The 23,273-nt window shown below is 43.6% G+C and overlaps 1 protein-coding gene across 2 annotated transcripts in view; it reads left to right on the forward strand.

Annotated features, from left to right (window-relative positions):
- Positions 1-23,273, forward strand: part of FSHR (follicle stimulating hormone receptor) — a 110,106-nt gene that overhangs the window by 23,956 nt on the left and 62,877 nt on the right. For both annotated transcript variants that reach the window (XM_063125530.1, XM_063125531.1), the window contains exon 2: positions 20,629-20,700. In XM_063125530.1, the coding sequence (XP_062981600.1) occupies positions 20,629-20,700 (72 nt within the window). The remainder of the gene's footprint in view (positions 1-20,628; positions 20,701-23,273) is intronic.

Below are 23,273 nucleotides of genomic sequence, written 5' to 3' on the forward strand. Positions count from 1 at the left end.
TCATTTATAAAAACTTCTGATAGAATCTACCTGTGTTGTGCCAGTACCATAGGTGTGCACAAGGGGTGTGCCAGGTGTGCCCGGGCACACCCTAATGTCTCAAGCAATAAGCGCTGAACTGAGGGAATCATTGAGTAAGGATCCAGATGCAGTGGGAACAGTTGTCCAGCCACCCTCTGGCTGCTCTGCTACCCCTGCCCCTGACAGCAAACCATTGCTCCCGGCAGCAGAAGTAAAAATGAATCACTCTGCCAGGAGCCACACTTCAAAGAAGCCAGGAGGAGGGCCCCTGAAGGCTAATATCACCTTGTAAGCCCCTCCTCTGGCCAGTATCACTACAAAGCCCCACCAATGCTGGGGCTTGAGGATTATCTCCTCAAACCCCCCCCCCATGCAATGGATCCCCCCCACATGCAATGATCAGGCAAGCTGAACACAGAGTACGACATCATACTCTACAGTGTTTAATAAATAAATGAATAAAAATAATGTCCTTTATGATTGAGTATTCAATAAATGTTGGCTTTTAAAAAAATGAAATTACCTGGGTGCACACCCTGATGAAATGTGCTGTGCATGCCTACGGCCACTACCTCTTTTATTCTACTTGATATGTCCATATGTATTATGCAGAAGGGAAGAACTGGAGTAGGATAATTGCTAAGAGGTTAGGAAACAAGAAAGCCCTCATTTGAATCCTGCCTTTGCTACTTTTTGCCAAAGTGCCTCTCCTTCTGTTCTGGGGATCGTAATAATGCCTAACTATGTACACAGTTATTGTAAAGATAATGAAGCTGAGTTTTTGGTATTCCTGATCAGACAAAGACTGATCATCTGTATAGTGCTGCTTTTATGAACCTAAAACACTGCCTTTAATTTTTAAAGCAGGTGGTAATTTGCCATTTTATGACGCTAGACCATTGTCCTTAACTTTTGAAGGACAATGCCATTTCTTTACCTGGGGCAGGATAGGAAAGCGGTATATAAGAGGCAGGAGCCACACTACTGCTTTATAGCGGTATTGAAGTGCACTGACAACTGTTGGAGCACATTGACACATACCGCTTCCATAACACTTTCATAGTGTTATATCCTGCTTGGTGTACATGTGTCATGGGGCCCCAACAGTTGTCAGTGCACTTCAGTACCATTGTAAAGCAGTAGATCCTGCAATGCACTTCAATACCGCTATAAAGCAGTAGTGTGGCTCCTGCCTTTTATATACCGCTTTCATACCACTTTCATAGCGCAATATCCTGCTTGGTGTAGAGTAGGCCTGGGTTTAGTCTCTGTCATCCTTCCTCAACCCGTTGCCTTTCAGGTGTGTTGGACAGCAATTGCAGAGGACAGGACTTGCACAGCACATCTGAAGGGCAACAGCTTGGGTCTATGTATACTGGGTCTTTGAAATGATATAGAATTTATGCAGGAGCGTTTTATCTACTGAAAAAGGTCTGAACACACACTTTGGGGATAGAGGGTACTGAACTAGACATGGGTCCACTCCTCTCTCAGTAGGCCCTGGTATGTTTACCTTGCTGCTGCAGCAGTATTCTGAGCAATGGTAAGTGAATGTGCCTAGCGACCTTTTGCATTTCCCACAATGCTGCAGACTGTAACACTATATCAGGGCCATTGTGGGAAATGAAAAGGGTGGCTAGATTCACCCACCTGTCACTATTTGGAGTGCTGAGCCAGAAAACTGCCATCAAGGGGGTATCAGCGCAGGCATTAGCAGGGTGGGGTAATAGCTGGCCTAGCCTAGGGCTACCTCTATATCAGGGACATTGTGGGAAATGAAAAGGGTGGCTAGATTCACCCACCTGCCACTATTTGGAGTGCTGAGCCAGAAAAATACCATCAAGGGGGTATCAGCGCAGGCATTAGCAAGGTGGGGTAATAGTTGCCCTAGCCTAGAGCTACCTCTATATCAGGGCCATTCTCCCTTGCCCAGGCTGGTAAGTACAACTGACAGGGCCTTTTCAGTGGTGGCCCCAAAACTCTGGAAATAGCTTCCACCAGGGGTTCATCAGGGCCCTTCTTTGCAGATCTTCAAGAAGCTTTGCTTTCAATATGCACCTGCTTTCATTGGCCTCCCAATAATCTGTTGTGTAATTTCTTTTATTGGTGTCATTTTTTTTATGGTGTGAATGTATATTATATCCTAGTTGCATATTTTTGTGACAAAAATATGACTCTGATGTACTTTCAGGGGTGGAGCTAGAAGAAGCCCGGCAGGGACAGGGGGTGGTGGAGGAAATTCCCCAAGACTCTCACAGAGTCAGCAAAGGACCTTCCCAGGGGCTTAAAAAAACACGAAGGCCATGCTCAGAGACTGTCTCCCCTACACACACATGGGAATGCAGCCTCTGTCGGAGTGGGAAGGAGCACAAGAAGTGACAGATGCAAGAGCTCACCCCGAGTTAAGAGGGAGGAGCTGAAAGGAGGTGGGAGGTGCTCCACCAGGCTGGCTGCCTATCAGAGGCTTTGTTGAGAGGGGAGGTGCTCAGGGGGAAAAAATCTGTTGAGCGTGGTGAGATACCAGTCCATTAGCTGAAAGGCAACTGCTCTGCTTTTAATAGCTTCCTTAGCAAAAGTCCCATTTAGCTAATTAGACCCTCAGGACAGCTCCTAGCCTTCGCAGATGCTTCAGGTGTGAAGAGGTGCTATTAACTGAATGAAAGCATTTTTCTGCATTACACAGCCGGTCTGTGTTGCCTCATACTCAGCCAGAGGGCTTGGAAACCTGACACTTTTCTATTTATGTATTTTTATCCTGTATGTTGCTTTGAGATGGTTTTACTCTTAAAGATGGCCTAAAAGTAATCTTACATAACTAGGGTGTCCATATGAAAAGGAGGACCGGGCTCCTGTATCTTTAACAGTTGTATTGAAAAGGGAATTTCAGCAGGTGTTATTTGTGTATACGGAGAACCTGGTGAAATTCCCCCTTCATCACAACACTTAAAGCTGCAGGAGCCCTGCCCTCTTTTATATCCAGTCACTCTAGTATAGCTCCTGCAGCTTTCACTCTTGTGATGAAGAGGGAATTTCAGCAGGTTCTCCATATATACAAATGACATGTGCTGAAATTCCCTTTTCTATGCAACTGTTAAAGATACAGGAGCCCTGTCCTCCTTTTCATATGGTCACCCTAACATAACTACATAAATATGTCATTTGCATAACAACTGTCCGCCCCTAAAATTGTAGGGATAAACATATTCTTTTTTAAAAAAAACCAAAAAAAACCCAAACTGTAAATGCCGCTCTTACGCAAAACCTTTTTAAGTGAAACTGAAACTTGGCAGGTTGAATCCCCTCAGAAGGGGCAACTATTCCTTCAAATTTCATCTAGTTTTGCCAAGAAATGAAAACGTTATTGGCAGTTCTTTTTTTTTTTTTCCAAAATGATGTAAATGGGTGTAGCACAAACACCCCTGTACCTATTTGTCTGATATTTGGCAACCGCATTCCTCTCATAACAGTTTACTATGCTTGCAAATTTCATTCAGTTCTAACAAATGGGGGAGGGAGGCAGGGACACGGCCAGCAATAGTCAAAGTGAGGCACAAAGATTTAGATTTCCAAAATGAGATTTGGAGGTGCAGGGAATGCTTATCAAATTTGCACATGACACAAAATTGGGTGGGATAGCTAATACCCTGATTCATGGTTTAATTTGTTTTTAGCTGCGTATATTTATTGTTTTATATTGTATGATTTTACCTGTACTCCACCCTGAGATCCTAGTGATATAGGGCGGCATACAAATGTTTTAAATAAATAAAATAAAATGATACCCTGGAAGACAGAAACAAACTTCAAAGTGACCTTGATAGGCTGGAGCGCTGGGCTGAAAACAACAGAATGAAATTTCATAGGGATAAATGCCAAGTTCTACATCTAGGAAATAGAAACCAAAGGCACAGTTACAAGATGGGGGATACTTGGCTCAGCAATACTACAAACGAGAAGGATCTTGGAATTGTTGTAGATCACAAGCTGAATATGAGCCAACAGTGTGATGTGGCTGCAAAAGAAGCAAATGCTATTTTGGGCTGCATTAATAGAAGTATAGCTTCCAAATCACATGAGGTACTGGTCCCCCTCTATTTATTATTCATCAAAGGGCTGTAATTTGTGGTGGGCCGAAACCTTCCCTGTATTTTCAGGAACTTTCTCCCTGCAAAGAGGCTTTTTTCCTGCCTCTTTCACAGTGGGTTGGAAATTTGGAGAATTTTCTCCTTGTGGGGGGGATGGGTTTTCTACAAACCTAGGGGCCTTCTTCCTATTTTTTAGTTTTGTTTAAAAAAACAAACCCCGTTCCCCTGGCATTCAGAGCAGCCCAGCGGTTCTTAGTGAATGCATGTTGGAGACCATGTGACCTCACCCTCTCCTATAAGAATTCAGGAAGAACTCCTGGGCTTCTGAAAATGCCGGGGATATTTTTAAAAAATAAAAAGAAAGAGGACCCCTCAACAACTGGTTACATTTAAAAAGGTATATCGAAATCCTGTTCCCCTTCCCAAGGAGAAAATTCTTCAAAATTCTCAACTCTCCCAGCATCTTTCACCCAAGTTTTCATATATTTTTCCCTACTCCCCACAAAATGCTGAAAACGGAATGGTCAAAATTTTCAGCACAACACTAGTTGTAACAATGTCTGCAGAAATTATTTACAATGGATTGTCTTGTGTTTATACACTGGCAACTAGATCATAAACACAAGACAATCTGTTGTAAATAATTTCTCCAGATATCGTTACAATCCCCTGAAGAAGAAGGTCTAATAAAAAGCAAGAGGCTGAAATGTAACGTGCTTTCCCACAGAAACAGAGAAACCAGCAATTAATTGGTGGTTGAGGAAAAGGCTGTGGGGCCTCTGAGGAATCCAGGAGGGCCAATTTGGCCCACAAACCTGAGGTGCTCCATCTGTCCTGTAGTACTTTGCTGTCTGACTTGTCTGGTTGCAGTGGCAGCTTGTGCCCACTGGGTCTGGTAGGGCAGGGGACAGGAGGAAATCATGGGCAGCACTTGGCAGCCATGTTAAGACGTGGCTTTTTAACAGAGCCTTTGATGGCTCAGTCCACCAGCCTACACACTGTCTTGTTTTAATTGGATTTTACTGTTTTAAAATTTCATATTGGTTTCATTTGTTTTAGAAGTGTATATTTATTGTTCTATTTTAGATGTATGATTTTATCTGTATGCAGCCCTGAGATCCTTGTGATATAGGGTGGGATATAAATGTTGCAATAAATTAAAAATAAATAAATCTATCTGGTCGTGATGGGGTGTCTCTGCAACAAGTAGGTGGGGGAGTCACTCACCCACTTGCCCCAATATAGAACCGGCTCTGCCTCATTGTTTGTTCCACGCATGCTCCACAGTCAGAAGTAACTCAGTTTACTCAGAAGTAACTCCCATTACGCTCAGTGGGGTTTATTTCCAGATAGCCATAAATGATGAACCAGAGAAAAGCAAGAATCATTGGAGGCTGGGAGCTCCGACATCCATGGGGTGGTGAAACTGCTGTGGGTTTCAGTCAGAACTCTAAAGGAGCTATCCAAGCCATTTGGGGGGGGGGGTAGAGTTCAGCACCTTGGACAGCTTCTTTAGAGTTCTGTCTGGGTCTGGCTGAAACGCAGTGTGGGTTCACTGCCCTACTGATATCGGAGCCACCAGCTTCTACTGGAAAGCATAGCTATTACCAGGAGTCACTTGGAATGGGGGAAGCCCAGGTCAGGCATGCTCAATGATTTAAATTTAAATGTATGAGACTGCTTTCTGCCCAAAAGACCTTCAAAGCATCTTACAAGATGTGAAAATGCACAGGTACAATCAAGCAAGGAGACAGATAGATAGATAGATAGATAGATAGATGTTTTAAAGCAGTATGAAACTAGGACCAGAACAGACATAACAATCAGAGCTGTATAAAAAGGAGTGGAGCCAGCTAATAAAAACAAAAACAAAAACAAAACACACAAAGGAACACAATAATCTTGACAAGATGTAAAAATGCCTGTGAGGAAGGGGCCAAATAAGTCTCCTGGGGAAAGAAGTTCCAGAACCTATGTGACACAACCAAGAGTTCCCTGTCCTATGTACCCACCAACTCTACCTCTGATGTTAATGGGTCTGCTCCTCACTGGGTGGGGGTATTAAATCCTGTTAACTATTAGTTTGAGTTTGGGGAAGTTTGTCCTGCGTGGGACTCGGTAGATAGAAGAAGAGCTTCTACAGACACGTGGGTGACTGGGCTTCTCACGGATGTTTGCAGGTCATTTTGATGAAACGGTGATCCTACTGTGCCTATCCCACTTCTTCTGCTCTTTTTTCCGTCACTAAATAAGACCCCAAAAACTCAATTTTTCTGAGCTATATATTTCCTGCCGTGTGCAAGAGAAGCTGCACTATAAAACACCCACTAGAGGGCACTGTCCCAATAAACTGTACAGGTCATGTGGTCACTGCTTTCTTCCCCATGTGATTCTGCTCGTCCCTGTTGTGGAAGTGAACCAGGCAGCAAAGCGACGGCAAGGAAACACAATTTCCCACCCATCTGAAAATCCTCAAAGAGAAACACGGTGGAAGGAAGGAGTACTGCAGTTATGGCTGGGAATGGCACTGGAGATATAAATGAGGGGAAAGTGTCCTTTGGAAATAATGGCATTTCTTGCTTATGTGGGGAGGGGCAGACACAAAAATGATGATGAAGATTGGATTGAAAGGTATGATAAGCCATTAAAGGCTAGATCATCTGAGAAAAAAGCTGTCCTTGAAATATGCTGGTCGCAAACTGGTTCGCTTCCTGATGCCAGAATCTTGACCCTGGTCTGGGACTTGGGAATGTGACTTTTAATTTAATTCTCCCCACCTCCACTCTTGTATATTGTACACTCATGAGCAAAGCATCCAAGCAAAACAAAAAGCCACCTGCTAGCAAGAGGAAGTATCTTGTTTTGTATGACTCTGTGCGGGGATCTCTCCAGGACGCTGCCCTAGGATGGTTTCATCATAACAATACACCTCCCTTATAACAAGCTGGGGCCAGGGTTGCAGGCAGTGGGTGTAAGCTCACATAATCATAGCTGCTGTTTGACATACCACATTTCCCACAAAGACATTGTCCTCAAAGCAGTTCCCAGAAAACAAAGAGGCAATAATAGCACACTAGCCAAAACACATCATAAAAATAATGATGCACCAGGATAATTAATAGCTCGTTTAAAGCACGTCAAAAGTTCAAGTGAGGATAAAACATACCAATGGTTCAATTAACAACATTGAAATAAATCAACGTTATGGCCGTCTTAGGCAATTCTAGCTATATTTTACTCGGGTGGAAGGCTGACCGAGCACAGCAGAATAGACATGCAGAGGACTGCAGATTAATAGACCTGGCAATAAAATATCAAGCCCAAATCAAACTAGCTATAAAAGCGGGGGAAATGCAACTAACAAAATTGAACAGCCCTTTGCGGCAGCCTCCAACCCAAATCAGACGAAGCGTCCAATACACCAGGATGGGGAACCTGCGGTCCTCCAGGTATTGTTGGACTGCAACTCCCATAAGATCATGCCATTGTGGCTAATGGTCAGGGATGTTGGGAGGTGTAATCCAACAACTTCTGGAGGACTACGGGTTCTCCCTTGCTATGAACAAATAAAGACAAAATATAGAACTTGAAGCTGTGCTCTTGTCCCAAATGAGCCTCCCCTTCTCATCTTGTCCTCCAGCTTCTTCTTGAGGCCCCATCCCCTTTCCTTGCAGGGAAAAGCTCTTATCTCTGATCAGCAACAGATCAGAGATAAGAGCTTTTCCCTACAGTGGAGATGGGGCAGGGCCTGGGGAGGAAGCTGCTGGTGATCCAGTCCTGCTTCCTTCTGAGGTTTATCCTACATACTTGTGAGCAGACATGTAGGCCCCTTCTACACCTAAGGATTATCCCAGGCGAATGGAGGGATCGTCCCTGCCTGCTCCTGGGATCCCCTGTGTGTCATTTGGATGCACAGGGATGATCCCGGAGGGAAAGGCAGGTGTAGAAACAGCCGTAGAGTCTTGCCCTTCCTATTTGTGAGTACACCTGCTGCTTATGCTCACTTTTGAGCTGACATGCAGAGGGATGGATGCCGTTTGAAAGAGCTGCTGAGTAAATCAGTGCTGCTTACTTCTGAGAAGATCTGCAGAAGCCCTGTCCTGCCAAGTAGGCTTAAAATCAGTAATAACTATATTTTGGGCCCAGCCCCAAATCTTTGGCCACAGCTACTTTGCTTTTGTCCCTGCCCGCATCTGGAATGCCCTCTCCGAGACTTTTCCTATTTTGGAATTTGGCCATCCAGCTGAAAAAGTTCCCCCACCCCTTCTCTAGGCAGCGAAGCACTAGGGGAGACAAAACGGAGAAAGTCCCTCCCCAGACGGATGTCCTCATGGCTGCTGCTGTTAAAGGATATAGGGACAAAGGCAGCAAAAGGAAGCATCCAGAACTGCTGGTCTCCTAAGCTCAGTGGTGTAGCAGTACATTTCGAACTGCAGGTGGCCATCATGACACTCCTCGTAGCCACAGTCCCAAAGAGAGTCTAAGCACTTATTTTGATCCATATCAACAAACCAGTTCTAGCAGTTTTCATCCCCACAAGGAGCAGGTCTTTTGTAAAGCTAATGGGTCACCCGGTCAAGATCAAGCCAGCCCCAAATACTTCATATTACAACAACAATCCATTCCCTCCCCCACCTACTGCGAGGATTGCAGCTAAACTGAGAAGGAACAGCAAAGTCTGAAGGCGGTGGCAGATGACATCAGCACCCCTGCTAATAAAAATGTGCCAGCGTTTACATCCCAGCAAGCCTCGCCTCCACTACACCACCACCTAAGCTACCTTCCTTCTTAGATGTGCACACCGGTCCTCCATTTTTGCAATCACCTTTCATTTCCTGAAGGGGAATTAAAAGCCAACTCTTGCAAAGCAAGCATTCAATTGAGGCTAGTGGTGCTGGGAACAGCATCTCTCGCCTTAGTTTAACTGCCCATATTTGCGGCCTTGATAAACTCAAGTGGACCGGTTCTGTGTGGTGGGAGACAGTGAATTCTTTGTCCTGACATCCTTTTTCTTCTTCTTCTTTTTCAAAAGGGTATCGTTGTTGAGACTGAGAGCATTATGTTTTGGTGACTGACTCATCACGTTGAAGGGCACGTTGGTTAAAGTGTTTTGTGTTGTCCTAGATTTTTCCAGAGGGGCCAGCAGAATGGTCTGCTTTTTTTCTTTCTGTCTCTCTCACTCTTTAAACCATTAATTAACCAGCGAAATTTCTTGTCACTCCGATGGGTGACTGTGGGAGGGGAGACCGTGTCTTTCACGGAGCCCCTGGGAGCATGTGAGGGGATGCAGGGTGTTTTTGCATGTTCCTCCCACAAAGACATGATGCCCCACTCTTGCACCGAGTGGTTTCCCTATCAGGGAAAGCAGCGGAGGACAGATTTTGTGCCCACTTCAAGAATCGCTAAGTGAAACGTTTTTCTTCCCCCTGCTCCGTTCACTTATTTGAGAAAAGCAAAGGGGTGGCACTTGAGAACCCCACTTAGATGGGCCCAAAACCAGCTCTAGACACAAGGACACCCTGGGCAACTTTTAAGTGCCTTGTTTTCTTTTTACTACATTTGCCGTCTTTGATCATAGAGACAGAAGAGACCGTGGAGGTCATCTAGTCCAACCCCTAGCTTACTGCAGGATCCATACTGCACAATGCAGCTATACTATTCCGGACACATGACTGTGCAGCCTCGTCTTAAATACCTCCAATTAAGATGGACCCACCACCTCTCGAGCTGGTCTGCTTCATTGCTGTGGAGCAATTCCCATTGGGAAGTTTCTCCTAATCAACGGAGAACGATGGCTCCGATAGATGAGGTTAGGCCTCATCTAGAGTATTGTGTCCAGTTCTGGGCTCCACAATTCAAGAAGGACGCAGACAAGCTGGAGCGTGTTCAGAGAAGGGCAACCAGGATGATCAGGGGTCTGGAAACAAAGCCCTATGAAGAGAGACTGAAAGAACTGGGCATGTTTAGCCTGGAGAAGAGAAGATTGAGGGGAGACATGATAGCACTCTTCAAATACTTAAAAGGTTGTCACACAGAGGAGGGCCAGGATCTCTTCTCGATCCTCCCAGAGTGCAGGCCACGGAATAACGGGCTCAAGTTAAAGGAAGCCAAATTCTGGCTGGACATCAGGAAAAACTTCCTGACTGTTAGAGCAGTGCGATGGTGGAATCAGTTACCTAGGGAGGTTGTGGGCTCTCCCACACTAGAGGCATTCAAGAGGCAGCTGGACAATCATCTGTCAGGGATGCTTTAGGGTGGATTCCTGCATTGAGCAGGGGGTTGGACTCGATGGCCTTGTAGGCCCCTTCCAACTCTGCTATTCTATGATTCTATTATTATTATTATTATTATTTATTTATATAGCACCATCAGTGTACATGGTGCTGTACAGAGTAAAACAGTAAATAGCAAGACCCTGCTGCATAGGCTTACAATCTAATAAAATCATAGTAAAACAATAAGGAGGGGAAGAGAATGCAAACAGGTACAGGGTAGGGTAAGCAGGCAAAGGGTAGGGTAAAACTAACAGTAGAAAGTAACAGTAGAAGTCTGCACAACATCAAGTTTTAAAAGCTTTAGGAAAATGAAAAGTTTTTAGTTGAGCTTTAAAAGCTGCGGTTGAACTTGTAGTTCTCAAATGTTCTGGAAGATTCTATGATTCTATGATATCAAAGGGGTGGTGAAGCACAACCCTATCATGTTTACTCGCCTTTTCTCAAAGCTAAACCATCACAGCTGTTGAACCTTTCCTCATAGGGGAGCTGCTCCAGCCCCTTTATCATGTTAATTGCTTTTTCCTGCACTACAATATTAAAGGGGCACAGGAGCCCCTTTAGTTAAGGTGAGTCACCAATAAAACAAAAAAGATTCCGCCATTCTAAGCCTCAAAATTCTACTGCTTATACAAATGACACCTGTCCAGCTAATGATGTAAAACCTAGCATCCTTGATGCATCTGATGAGGACTACAATTGTGCACAATTTCAAACCAATCTGATCAAAATTGCCAGCAGTACAGCAAGTAAAAATGTGCTGGAAATTGATGCATTTATACTTTTTTTGCTCCATGCTACGGCTCGGCATTATCATATAGCTCTTTCAACTTTGGGTGAAAACTATGTTATTCCAGTTTGTTAAGGAGATGTGCCTGTCACTGGTTCGGTGAAGTTCTGAGCAGTAGTTCAAAAGTTATTAAGGTTTTTCTGCCCTATGAAAGACTGTTGTAGCGACTGCTATCAAAGTTATGTTAAGCATGCTGAGTTTCACTTTGCAGCTAGCATGCTGCCAGCCCTCCCAGGTTTATTACAGTTTTTCATAGAATCACAGAATAGTAGAGATGGAAGGGGCCTATAAGGCCATCGAGTCCAACCTCCTGCTCAATGCAGGAATCCGCCTTAAAGCATCCCTGACAGATGGTTGTCCAGCTGCCTCTTGAATGCCTGTAGTGTGGGAGAACCCACAGATGTTGAGATGACACATTTCTACATGAACTGGTACCCTAGCATGGGGAGGTAGGGAGACTTCAATCCTTTCCACCACCATGGCTGTGGTCCCAATCTGGATCAAGCCCAACATGCCTCCAATTTACATGGCCCAAGAGGCATTTCATTTCAATCATTAAATTTCTATACCACCCTATAGGCGAAGTTCTCTGTGGGGTTCACAAACATTAAAAAAAATACATTATACAAAGTGCAAAACCATTTACGTAAAAACATATAGACAGACAGCACACATCCAGATAACAGATATCTTAATCAACATCATCATCATCAACAACAACAACAACATCAACAATCAATCATCCCCAAAGACAATCCAAGACCTGATTAAAAAGTCATGATATGCTGCCAAATGCCTGAGAGAAGAGGGCAATTTTAACAAGGCAATGAAAAGATAACAATGTTGGAACCAGGCGGGCATCATCAGGGAGATCATTCCGTAGTTGAGGGGCCAACACCCAGAAGGCCCTGTTCTTTGTTGCCTCTGAGCCTCCCCCAGAGGAGACACCTGGAGGAGGGCCTTAGATGCTGAACTTAGGGCATGCTGGCAGAAGCACGACTTGTGTAGCTTATTTAAAGTATCAAGACTTGGGTAGCTTATTTAAAAGAACCTTATATAAAAGTGAACAATCTTAATAGTCAATTCCTCGTGCTCATATAATTTTGAAGCATGTAGTTCATTTAAAAGAAGTCAATGTAAAAGAATAATTTTCTCAGTAATATTTCTTGTATCAAAGCCTGTTTCGCTTATACAAAAGAAAGTCAACTTACTGATCAATTCATTGTACCTATACATTTTTGAAGTATGTAGTCTATTTAAAAGTAGCTTGTGCAAAATACTGTTATTTTGATTTTTCATTCTCTGGGGTGACATAAACCTGTATCTATTATTATTTCCTTCCAGTAATTCTGAAGAAGCAAACAGTGAAAACAGGATTAATTCACACCGGTAGCCTGTTAAAGCCTATTGAAAGAAGCTTATATCAAAAAGCCTATTGAAAGAAGTTTATATCAATTTTTTTTTAAAAAAACTGTTGAGATTTGTGTTTACATTTTGTGATTTTCTAATGTGTACTATGACCATTTATGGTTGTTTATTATGTTATATAAACTTTTGTTTGATATAAGTGTTCACCTACTTTTTTAGTAATTAGTATATTGTATATTACTATAGTAGTTGTGTGCCTTTGACACTCGTTGGTTGCTATCATTCATATCAACTACTGCCTTCTCTAATTTTGGGCAGAAGCACTCCATCAGGTATTGTGCCATTGTTATGTAAATTGTGGGCATAGGGTAAAGGGTTAAAGTCCCGCTACCTATTCTCTGGACCCTGATCTAGATGAGCTCCCATGAGCGTACTCCATGACTGTTCTTGAGGACGCTGGTGTTTCCTCACCTCTTTGGCCTCCTCTGGCAGCAACGGTAGCTAGGAAGCACCTCCAAGATGGTGGAAGGGGGGGAGCTCTGCAAGAAACCAGAGGAGGCTGGTGGCTCCAGTTTCCATGGGGCTATAAATCCACTCTGGGTTTCAGTCAGAACCAGTCAGAGATCTAAAGAGCTATCCAAGGTGTTGAACCGGGGGGGGGCTTCAGTTCAGCACTTTTGATAGCTCCTTTAGAGTTATCTGGCTGATTCCTGGAGTGGACTCACAGCCCCACTGAAATCAGTGGCACCAGCCCCCCCACAGCAAGAAACTCTGAGCTATTGTACTGCATTGAAGGTGACTTCCTGGTGGGTGTCTGTGGAGTGAGAGGGAACATGGGGGTGGGAGGCAGGAGTGGGGGGGTCATTGCACCCCTGCCCTTAATAAGACATTGTGCCTTATTCCAGGTATGGACATTATCACATTAGGACAGCTGTCTCAACCTGGTGCCTTTGAAATGTGTTGGACTATAACTCCCATCATCCTGGTTGGTGATGATGGGACCTGTTGTCCAACAGTCCAGGAGAGCAGCCGGTTGGGGAACGCTGCCTTAGGAAATTTAACAACTCAGCAAATATCTACTTCTGACAAAATACCCATTGCCTCAGAGGCTTAGAAAGCGATAACATCACACTAATACTTCCAAGATGAAAGCAAAACTATTCTTCAAAATCCTTTCATAGTTATTGCTTTGGAACAGAGACTAGTGACTTAGGATTATGGGTACCGTATCTCGCTGAGGTTTTAATTTAATTTTTTTTTTAAACTACTTTATTGTGGTACTTTACATAAGTTATAATGTTTAGAAGAGGTGATACAATCAGGCTAATATCATGACTTTGCATTTTTTCCTGCGAGCAAAAGGGAATAATTTGACAATGCAGGTTTTCTGATTAACGACGTGTAACTTTCAAACGGCTGAGATGAATGAGTTTGAAAGAGCGTTTTGCAAAGACGTAAACAAAATTTGGCAATATGAGCCGTGGATCAGAGATGCCCTGCTAGTACAGCCAAATGGCTCCATTTCCTAGATTCTCCAATTCTGGAGCAGAGCTCCAGTGCAAAACACCTGCAGGGTGTATGTACATGCACGCACACACATATGTGCACACACGAGTGCTAGGACTGGAAGATTGATCTGTTGCAGGTGCAGCCAGATGAGCAGCACCGGCTGGGGTTCATCCCTCAAGGGGGCACCCAATTTCTCTCAAACATCTGGCAGAAGCTCTGACTGGTTACTAATTTCTGTCTGCACCTTGCTGTACGGTCATCCACAGAAACCCTTTTCAAGTGCCTCCTCATTCTGAGGCTTGGAGGATGGTGACAAAAGAGAGGGCTTTTTCAGTGGTGGCCCCCTGGTCCTGAAATCCTCTCCCAAGGGAAACTCAGCTGGTACGCATGCAGCTATCTGCCCAGTTCAAGACTTTTCAGTTCTCCCAGGCTTTTTAAATGTTTCGCATTTTCAGGGGTTAAGACCTACTATTTGTTTATTTATTTATTTATTTTACTCAGAAGTAAATTCCATAGTGACCATTGGAGCTTACACCCTAGTAAGTTTTGGTGCTCTGTGGTTATAGCATTCAATTATAAGTAACATTCCAAACTGTAAACTGGTATTGTTATAAATGATGTTGTTTTAATTTGTCGTTAGGCATCTGGAGCTCTTGAAATGAATAAATGAATAAATAAAGGTGATTAACCACTGCTGGAGCTATGGCCCCCTCCCCTTGAAAGGATTCCTTGACACTAAGTAGGATGTTTCACATTCTAAAGGAGGAGGAGGAGGAGGTCAGGTGGAAATGGGACTTTTCCCCTGCAATGGATACCAGCTAACTCCACCCCCACCCAGTTCTGTACCACATGGTTCACACATGTTTGCGGCTAACTCCCAACAGGGCTATCAGAAATCGCTCTCTTTTTGCCAAGGTCTGTCTGATGCAGAGAAAAAACAGGCACTATCAGTTTAAAATCTATATCGCTACCTCCTTTTTTTTCAGATGCATAGCTATGGACATTCAGTAGGGATGACTGGATTTTGTGAAATCCATTTCAAGTGTGTTTTGTAACCTTTCCTCATAGGGAAGTTGCACCAATCCCTTGACCATTTGAGTTGCCCTTTTCTGTACTTTTTCCAGCTCTACAATAACTTCTTCAAATAAAGAACATAAGAAGAGCCCTGCTGGAGCAGACCAAGGGTCCATCTAGTCCAGCACTCTCTTCACACAGTGGCCAACTTGTTGTTGACCAGACAATCATGAGCAGGACACAGGTGCAATAGCAACATCCCACCCATGTTCCCCAACAACTGATGCACACAGGCTATCTGTCTCGAATACTGGAGATAGTTATGTGGTCAACAGAACTGTACACAGAATCCCATGTGTGGTTGCCCCATAGATTTTTTATAAGAGCAATATGGTATTGGCAGTTCTGTTCTCAGTTCCTTTTCTAATTATACTTAACATAGAATTTGCCTTTTTCACAGCAGTTGCACCATGGGGCAACATTTTCATTGAGCTGTCCACCACAACACCAAGATCTCTTTCTTGCTGAGTAACTGCCAGCTCAGATCCCATCACCGTAGATACCTGAAGCTAGGGTTATTTGCCCCAACATGCATAACTTCTCACTTGCTTACATTGAGCTGCACTTGACATTTTAATGTCCATTCTCCCAGTCTGGAGATCTGCCTCTTGAATGCCCAAGACAACGGAGTGTTCTCATACCACTTAACCGTGGCTTAGCGTTAACATCCGCCATGTCCTTAAACGGGTCCAGAAAGGCATCGAGTAATGAGCGCACCTTGGAATGACCACACAAGTTACCCATCACATGGTTTGCAATGAAAACAAATAGGTGCTCACAACTGGAAGCGGCCTTCTGATTTGGCCCTTATCCAGGACTGGTTCTGGGTCCTCTTGCCTCCAGAAGTGAGCATTTCCCTGCAAAGCCGCTCATAATACAAAGATCATATCACCATCTAACTACTTTTCACAGTCTGCTTCCCCTTAGGAGTGACAGCTAATTGTTTCTTGAATTACTGCAGTTCTTGCCTCAGCAGTCTTGGCTGATAGATGAATCTTCACTTTTATCTCCTAAGAGCACAGATTTCTTTCCTAATAGCAATTGTGAATCAACTTTTCTTTCCAATATCGCTTTAAAATTCTCTTTGCTTTTGCATCTCCATCCATTTTCTGCTTAAACCTGTGTGGGGTGACTGAAACTTGAACATGGGGCTGTTTGCCGCATAAAAATACAGCTCATGCCGGCAGTCGTTGAACTAAACTGGGGCATGGAACGAAACTGGGGCATGTACTCTGATGGCTGAGTATCATAGAATCATAGAATAGTAGAGTTGGAAGGGTCCTATAAGCCCATCGAGTCCGACCCCCTGCTCAATGCAGGAATCCGCCTTAAAGCATCCCTGAAAGATGGTTGTCCAGCTGCCTCTTGAAGGCCTCTAGTGTGGGAGAGCCCATCACCTCCCTAGGTAATTGGTTCCATTGTCGTACTGCTCTAACAGTCAGGAGGTTTTTCCTGATGTCCAGACTGAATGTGGCTTCCTGTAAATTGAGCCCATTATTCTGTGTCCTGCACACTGGGATGATCAAGAAGAGATCCTGGCCCTCCTCTGTGTGATGACCTTTCAAGTATTTGAAGAGTGCTGTCATGTCTCCCCTCCATCTTCTCTTCTCCAGACTAAACATGCCCAGTTCTTTCAGACTCTCCTCATAGGGCTTTCTTTCCAGACCCCTGATCATCCTCGTTGCCCTCCACTGAACCCCCTCCAGCTTGTCTGCATCCATTTTGAACTGTGGTGCCCAGAACTGGACACAGTACTCAAGATGAGGCCTAACCAGTGCCTTCCGTGATTTGCAAGCTATATTTCTATTAATGCATCCCAAAATAGCATTTGCTTTTTCTGCGGCCACATCACACTGTCGGCTCATATTCAGCTTTTGTATGTATTTCTAGAAACAATTTCACTATCAGAATGGAGGGTCCTCTATCCCTGTATTGATAAGCTGTATTTCTACGTTAAAAAGGTGTTCTCTCTCCATGTTGAATAGCCTGCAGAATCAAAACGGTCAAAAGGAAACTGTCAAACTTGAATTACCATGTGACAAACATGCTTCTGTGTTTTAGTATTGTGTTCTTATCCAAATCCTACATGTGTGTTTTTAAATCAATTTTAAAAGATAACAAGAACAAAGAACAAACAAAAAAGTGAAAAGAAGAAAGAAACTTCAGTCCGCAATAAAAAAAAATTAAAAAAAACAATGCTCGTATCCTAGATGTATACTTTAGTCTAAGTGGTCTATATGTCTGAATAGGTAGCCAAACTAGATTGCCAAGTACAGGATATAGCTGTAGAGAAATCAGGAAGTTCTTCAAACTATTGAATATAGTTTGTTTCCTTCACAGGATATCAATTGCATGAGAAAATGAAAGGATTATCCTAAATCTCAGGGCATTAAGGAAATGTTCAACAGCAAAGCCAGGTCTATGAACCTGGCTCCCTACAAAAGGCTTGTATCCAATGGATACACAACCAGTGTTTAAGTCCCGTTCACTTCAATGGGTCTACTCTATGGGTCTACTCTAATAACTATTAATAAATAAATAAATAAATAAATATTAGATGGTGGGTGTTTATCCTTCCAAGCTTGCAGTATAAGCCTTTTCACAACCGCAATGGCCTTCTCTGTCCACTATCCGCTAGCCCTTACGCTGCAGAATTATAATTCAAAAGTACTTGGGCACCGACAAATATCAAAGATTACAAAGTTCTATTTAGCCCAGGGGTGGACAATTTCATAGGCTTCAGGGGTCAAATTCCGACTTCACCACTGCTGCAATTCCCACTCTGAGTAGCACTTTGGTTTAAAGTAAAAAATGCAGCTTTCTTTTGGTCCCTGCCAAATTTTGGCTGCCATTTGGCAATGGGATTTTGGCAACTGGGGGGGACAGCTGACAGGGGCTACCCCACCCAAAAAGAAAAAGAAAGGAAAAGACAGAGGGTGTGTGTGGCCCACGGCTTATGTGTTGCCCACCAGTGATTTAGTCTATAGCCCTACCTTGATTCAATGGCCAAATGAAACTTCTTGGAGAAAGACATTGGTCTGGGAACCTGAGTTGCTGTTGAACAGCTGTAAAGAGGCAGCTGAAAGGTATGATTCGCAAGATAAAAGCAGAGGTGGCAGGGGGCTGTGTATAACCCTCCCTTGCCTTGTGCCTCTTCCATGCAACATGGCAAAAACTTGTGTGGAGTGACAGGGGGGCGGGTAAGTTTGCAGGAGGGAAAAGCTATGGGCAGGGTTAGGGTTAAGTATTCCCTCCATCCCGTTACTTCTCTGTTGCAAATCACACCCACACCAGTAACACTTTGAAGCTTTATATCGCATGTCAGTCCTACTTAGAGTAGACCCACTGAAGTGAACGGGACTTAAACACTGGATGTGTATCCATTGGATACAAGCCTTTTGTAGGGAGCCAGGTTCATAGACCTGGCTTTGCTGTTGAACATTTCCTTAATGCCCTGAGATTTAGGATAATCCTTTCATTTTCTCATGCAATTGATATCCTGTGAAGGAAACAAAGCTGCATGTTACAGGTAATGCCTTAAGATACCTTGGACAATTTAGAGCAACAGCTATATAGATATTGTTTATCTTTTATTCGTTATCTTATTTATTTATTTTTATTTTACCAAAACCGCATCGCTCAAAACGTGCACGGTACCAACAACTGATAATAAATATTTATTGCTATGTCTGCAGCTGCCTTCCCTTTTCCCCCTTCTTTCTTTGAGGGCTCCCCTGTTGTTCCGGCAACTCTAACCTAGGACATGACATGAGAAATGGCTCTTGATTTGAACCTTTTTCGCTGACTAAAATTCAATGTGAGGATTAAGGGAGTGAAAATGCATCATTGCTGCAGTCCTAGCAAAGGTGAATGCGGACTCCCATATTTCTGCCTCTAATAATCTCCTGTTCTGTTAAAATAGCATTTCCCTCCAGCCTCCCTTTATGCCTTCCAGACTTGCTCACCATTCGGGTGGCCACTGTGTAAGAGAGAAAACGCATCATGCAAACAGAGGACAAAAGAGGACATAGATTTGTGTGTTATTTGCATATGCTGATTTTACATCTATAGAAGGAAATGTATAAATAATGACTCAAATCAGTGGAGGTGGCAGCTCCGATGTGAGTTGGGCAATGAATCCCCTCCAGGTTTCAATTGGAAACAATCAGAGCCCGTTTTGGGGATTGGCTTCAGCACTTTGGATACCTCCTTTAGAGTTCTGGTTGGTTCTCACTGAAATTTGGAGCGGATTCACCGCCCCAGTGACATCGGAGCCACGACTCCCCATGGACTATAATTTCTATAGAAATTATAATTTCTATCTATAGAAATGCACATCTCAGGATAGTGGGGGTAGATGTTGAACAGGTGAGCTGTTTACCTGCTCAGTCTGTTATATGTAGCCCAGGGCCATCCCAGTATGTTTTATGGCAGAGTAGAGTTGAGAAATATGGCTAACTTTACACACACACACACACACACACACACACACACACACGTATTATATAATATACAACATACATTATATATGGGAGCAAGTAAAGTGGTTTACAGATAGGGATGCTACCAAGACAGGGATTAAATTAGTGTTAAATAGTCTTTTGCTCCTTGTGACTGCCGTGCACTTCAGTGAGAGAAACGGCCAAATTTGCTATGGCCACTCAGATACGTCTCTCAGTAGGGATGCTAACGTGTGTATCCAAATGGGCCCTGCATTGTTTATACCTGCTTGGCATTTTATGTTGTTGTGATCTCTTGATCAAACATTAAGTTAATGGCCATACTACACGCAGCATGCTATTTAGGGTGACCGTATGAAAAGGAGGACAGGGCTCCTGTACCTCTAACAGTTGTATTAAAAGTGGAATTTCAGTAGGTGTCATTTATACGCACGCAGCACCTGGTGAAATTCCCTGTTCATCACAACAGGTAAAGCTGCAGGAGCTATACTAGAATAACCAGATCCAAAAGAGGGCAGGGCTCCTGCAGCTTTACCTGTTGTGATGAAGAGGGAATTTCACAAGGTGCTGCATGCATACAAATGACACCTGCTGAAATTCCCTTTTCTATGCAACTGTTAAAGACACAGGAACCCTGTCCTTCTTTTCATGTGGTCAGCCTATCTAACTACTCTGGGAGAAACTGTAGCATTGAAGTCCTTCTCCTGCAACTTCTCCAACTGAGACTTCTCCAACCGAGGGGATGGCAGGAAGTGGTATAACTGTAGTGCCAAAAATGTGTTACTTTGATGGTGCATCAGGCTTATCAGAATGACACCATCACAGAGAGGTGTGGGATTGAAATAATGCTTTAATGTGCCTTCTTCCAAACTAAAGTAACTTTACTTGAATGAAGCAGACTGGCATCAAAATGTAATGAATTTATTTCGAGTAGTGCATTTCTTTGGCATGGAAGTTCAGTTCCTTTTGGCCAAACAGCAAGCCAAAACTAATTATTTATTATGCTATACTTAATACATAAAATATATATATATTTCTTCTGCTTTCAGGATATTTTTCCTCACCAAAATAAGAATCATCCCCAAAGGAGCTTTCTCGGGCTTTTCCGAAGTTGAAAAAATGTATGTATCTCCATCTACACTCAGTATTTCTGTTTCATACAAGGTTTTCTATGCCTCTTGCCTGGTTTGGGGTTATCCTTTCTCTCTCCTAGGCCTGTACTGTGCTTTAATTAAGCTATCAGATCCCATAAGGACCATGCTATTCATCCAGTTAAAGATCTGTGAAAGAGTGAAATAAAGAAAGGGAGGCAGGGAACCGATCTTCCAAAGCAGTGCTGTCACCGTTACATCTGTACAAAGTAGGTTTTTCAATAACAGAGTTGATCAGAACACACTTAAGAACCAAACACCATCAGAAATCATAACATAAGTGAACAATAATGAGAGCTGACCAAGCACTGACTTCCACAGTTAAATCTTGCTTCATTCATTCAGGGGCAGTTCCAGGTTTGAGAGGGTCCTGGGAAAAGTAACTTCTGGCGGTCCCTTCTTACACAGACAGAAGCCCCTAAGGCTTATTTAGCAATGGTGGTAGCAGCAGTACTCATAGGAAGCTTGGAGCTGCCATTGAAATTTCCCACAATGCATCTTGGCATACCAACACTCTAGGGCATTGTAGGAAATTAAAAGGGAGATTTATAGACTCTGCTGCCCAACATGGAGGGTCTGGGGCAGGTTAGGAATACAGGAACATAGGAAGCTACCTTATACTGAATCACACCATTGACCCATCTAGCCCAGTATTTTCCATACTGACCCTGTTCAGATGAAACGCTAAGCCACGGTGGTTAAGAATTTAGAGCTAAACGTTATGCCTTAGTGTGTCATGTGATCCATGACTTAGCGTGTTGTGTGAACCATTCCTAACCATTGTGGCTACATAACCACAGTTTAAACATGCTCAATAACCATTTGCTGCAAAAGGGTTAGCGGCATAACCTAAGGTGACCATATGGAAAGGAGGATAGGGCTCCTGTATCTTTAACAGTTGCGTAGATAAGTGAATTTCTGCAGGTGTCATTGATGTGCATGCAGCACCTAGTCAAATTCTCTCTTCATCACATCAGTTAAAACTGCAGGAGCCCTGCCCTCTTTTGTATCTGGTCACTGTAGTTTAGCTCCTGCAGCTTTAACTGTTGTGATGAAAAGGGAATTTCCCCAGGTGCTGCATGCATACAAATGACACCTGCTGAAATTCCCTTTTCTATGCAACTATTAAAAGATACATATGGTTATCCTAACCCACCCCTTCACAGCTTGTGTGGAAAGTACCACACCAGCTGGCCTCTGAGGTTGGAAAATCAACCCCAGAGAGGAGGAAGATGGGGGCTTCCAGAGGGTGGGAAGGGGAGAAGAGTTAGCGGCATAATCCTGGGTTACAAGCTATCCTAAGCCTCTTCTAGTCTCCTTCTCTCCTCCTGTGAAGCGCCGTCGCTAGACTGGCAAAAAAAGCCCATCTAGCAAAAAAAAAAAAGCAGGACAAGGGGATGGGGAAATGAAGATCACCTCCACCTTTCCTCCCGCCTTGCCATCTTCAGCCTAGCAGGGCACTGCATATATGGAAGCCTCCGATTTCGGAGACTTCCGTCCACGCAAGCTGCAACCCAAAGGATTGTGCTCTGTGGCACCCTAGTTCATGGGAGTTGCACTTCCACGAGGGTTCAACATTTCACCCCAGACAGCTGCCTCCCCCACCCCCACGCATACATCCCTCATAATATAGTGCTGCTGCAGACCCCATGGAAGAATCGGCTGGAATGGGTTTTTCTTTCCAATGCAAAACCTTTTCTCTCCACGGAAAAGACATTTCCGCTCGCGCAATGAAGTTTTCGATCGAACCCTCTTTTCCGTCGATCGGCGCTCCAAGTGGGTCCTTGAGAGCCTATTTGAAGTCATCCTTCCCTTTCACAGACGTGAAATTTTTAATTCACTAAACTTCTGCAGCGAATAGATCTGTCGTGGGAATATATATATATATATATATATATATATATATATATATATATATATATATCGTATTCCAGCTATGCGCTAACACAGTGTGTTGTATGTGTATTGAAGTATCTAATTTGTATACTCTCGGCAAAATGCATTTTACCACATGGAGGCATCACATTATTAATAGCCGCTTCCTTTAAATAGACAACCGTTGACTTTAATCTTGGTTTTGTGTGTGCCTGATCTTAAGGGGCGGAGGCAAGGCGCTCACACAAGGGGCCTCCTGTTTTATATGCAAATATTTCACTTGATTATATAGTTTGTGTCCCTACATCATCATGAATATTTCCAATGAATGTTTTATGGGTTATATTTTTGATTTGTGAGCCATTTCACATTTCATTGCTACTTCTCATCTGCAGACGCCGCCGATGCTGATTGGTCTCATTTGCATATTCATCGCACATACACCCCGTTTTCATAGCCGCCGCCGCCTAAACTGTTTCCCCACAGAGTTGCCACAGCACAGCGCAATATTTTCAATTGAAAGTCACTTCTACTGTTTAGCGTTCGGCTCGGCTTTTTGTCTGCCGGTTAACAGCCTTTGTCAGTTTTGTCACAAAGCCCCCTCCCCCGTCAACGCTCCCTCTCTTTCACACATTATGCAAGGCGGACATATGGTTTCCAGGTAATGA

The sequence above is a fragment of the Elgaria multicarinata genome, chromosome 4, assembly GCF_023053635.1.
Source record: "Elgaria multicarinata webbii isolate HBS135686 ecotype San Diego chromosome 4, rElgMul1.1.pri, whole genome shotgun sequence".
Lineage (NCBI taxonomy): Eukaryota > Metazoa > Chordata > Lepidosauria > Squamata > Anguidae > Elgaria > Elgaria multicarinata.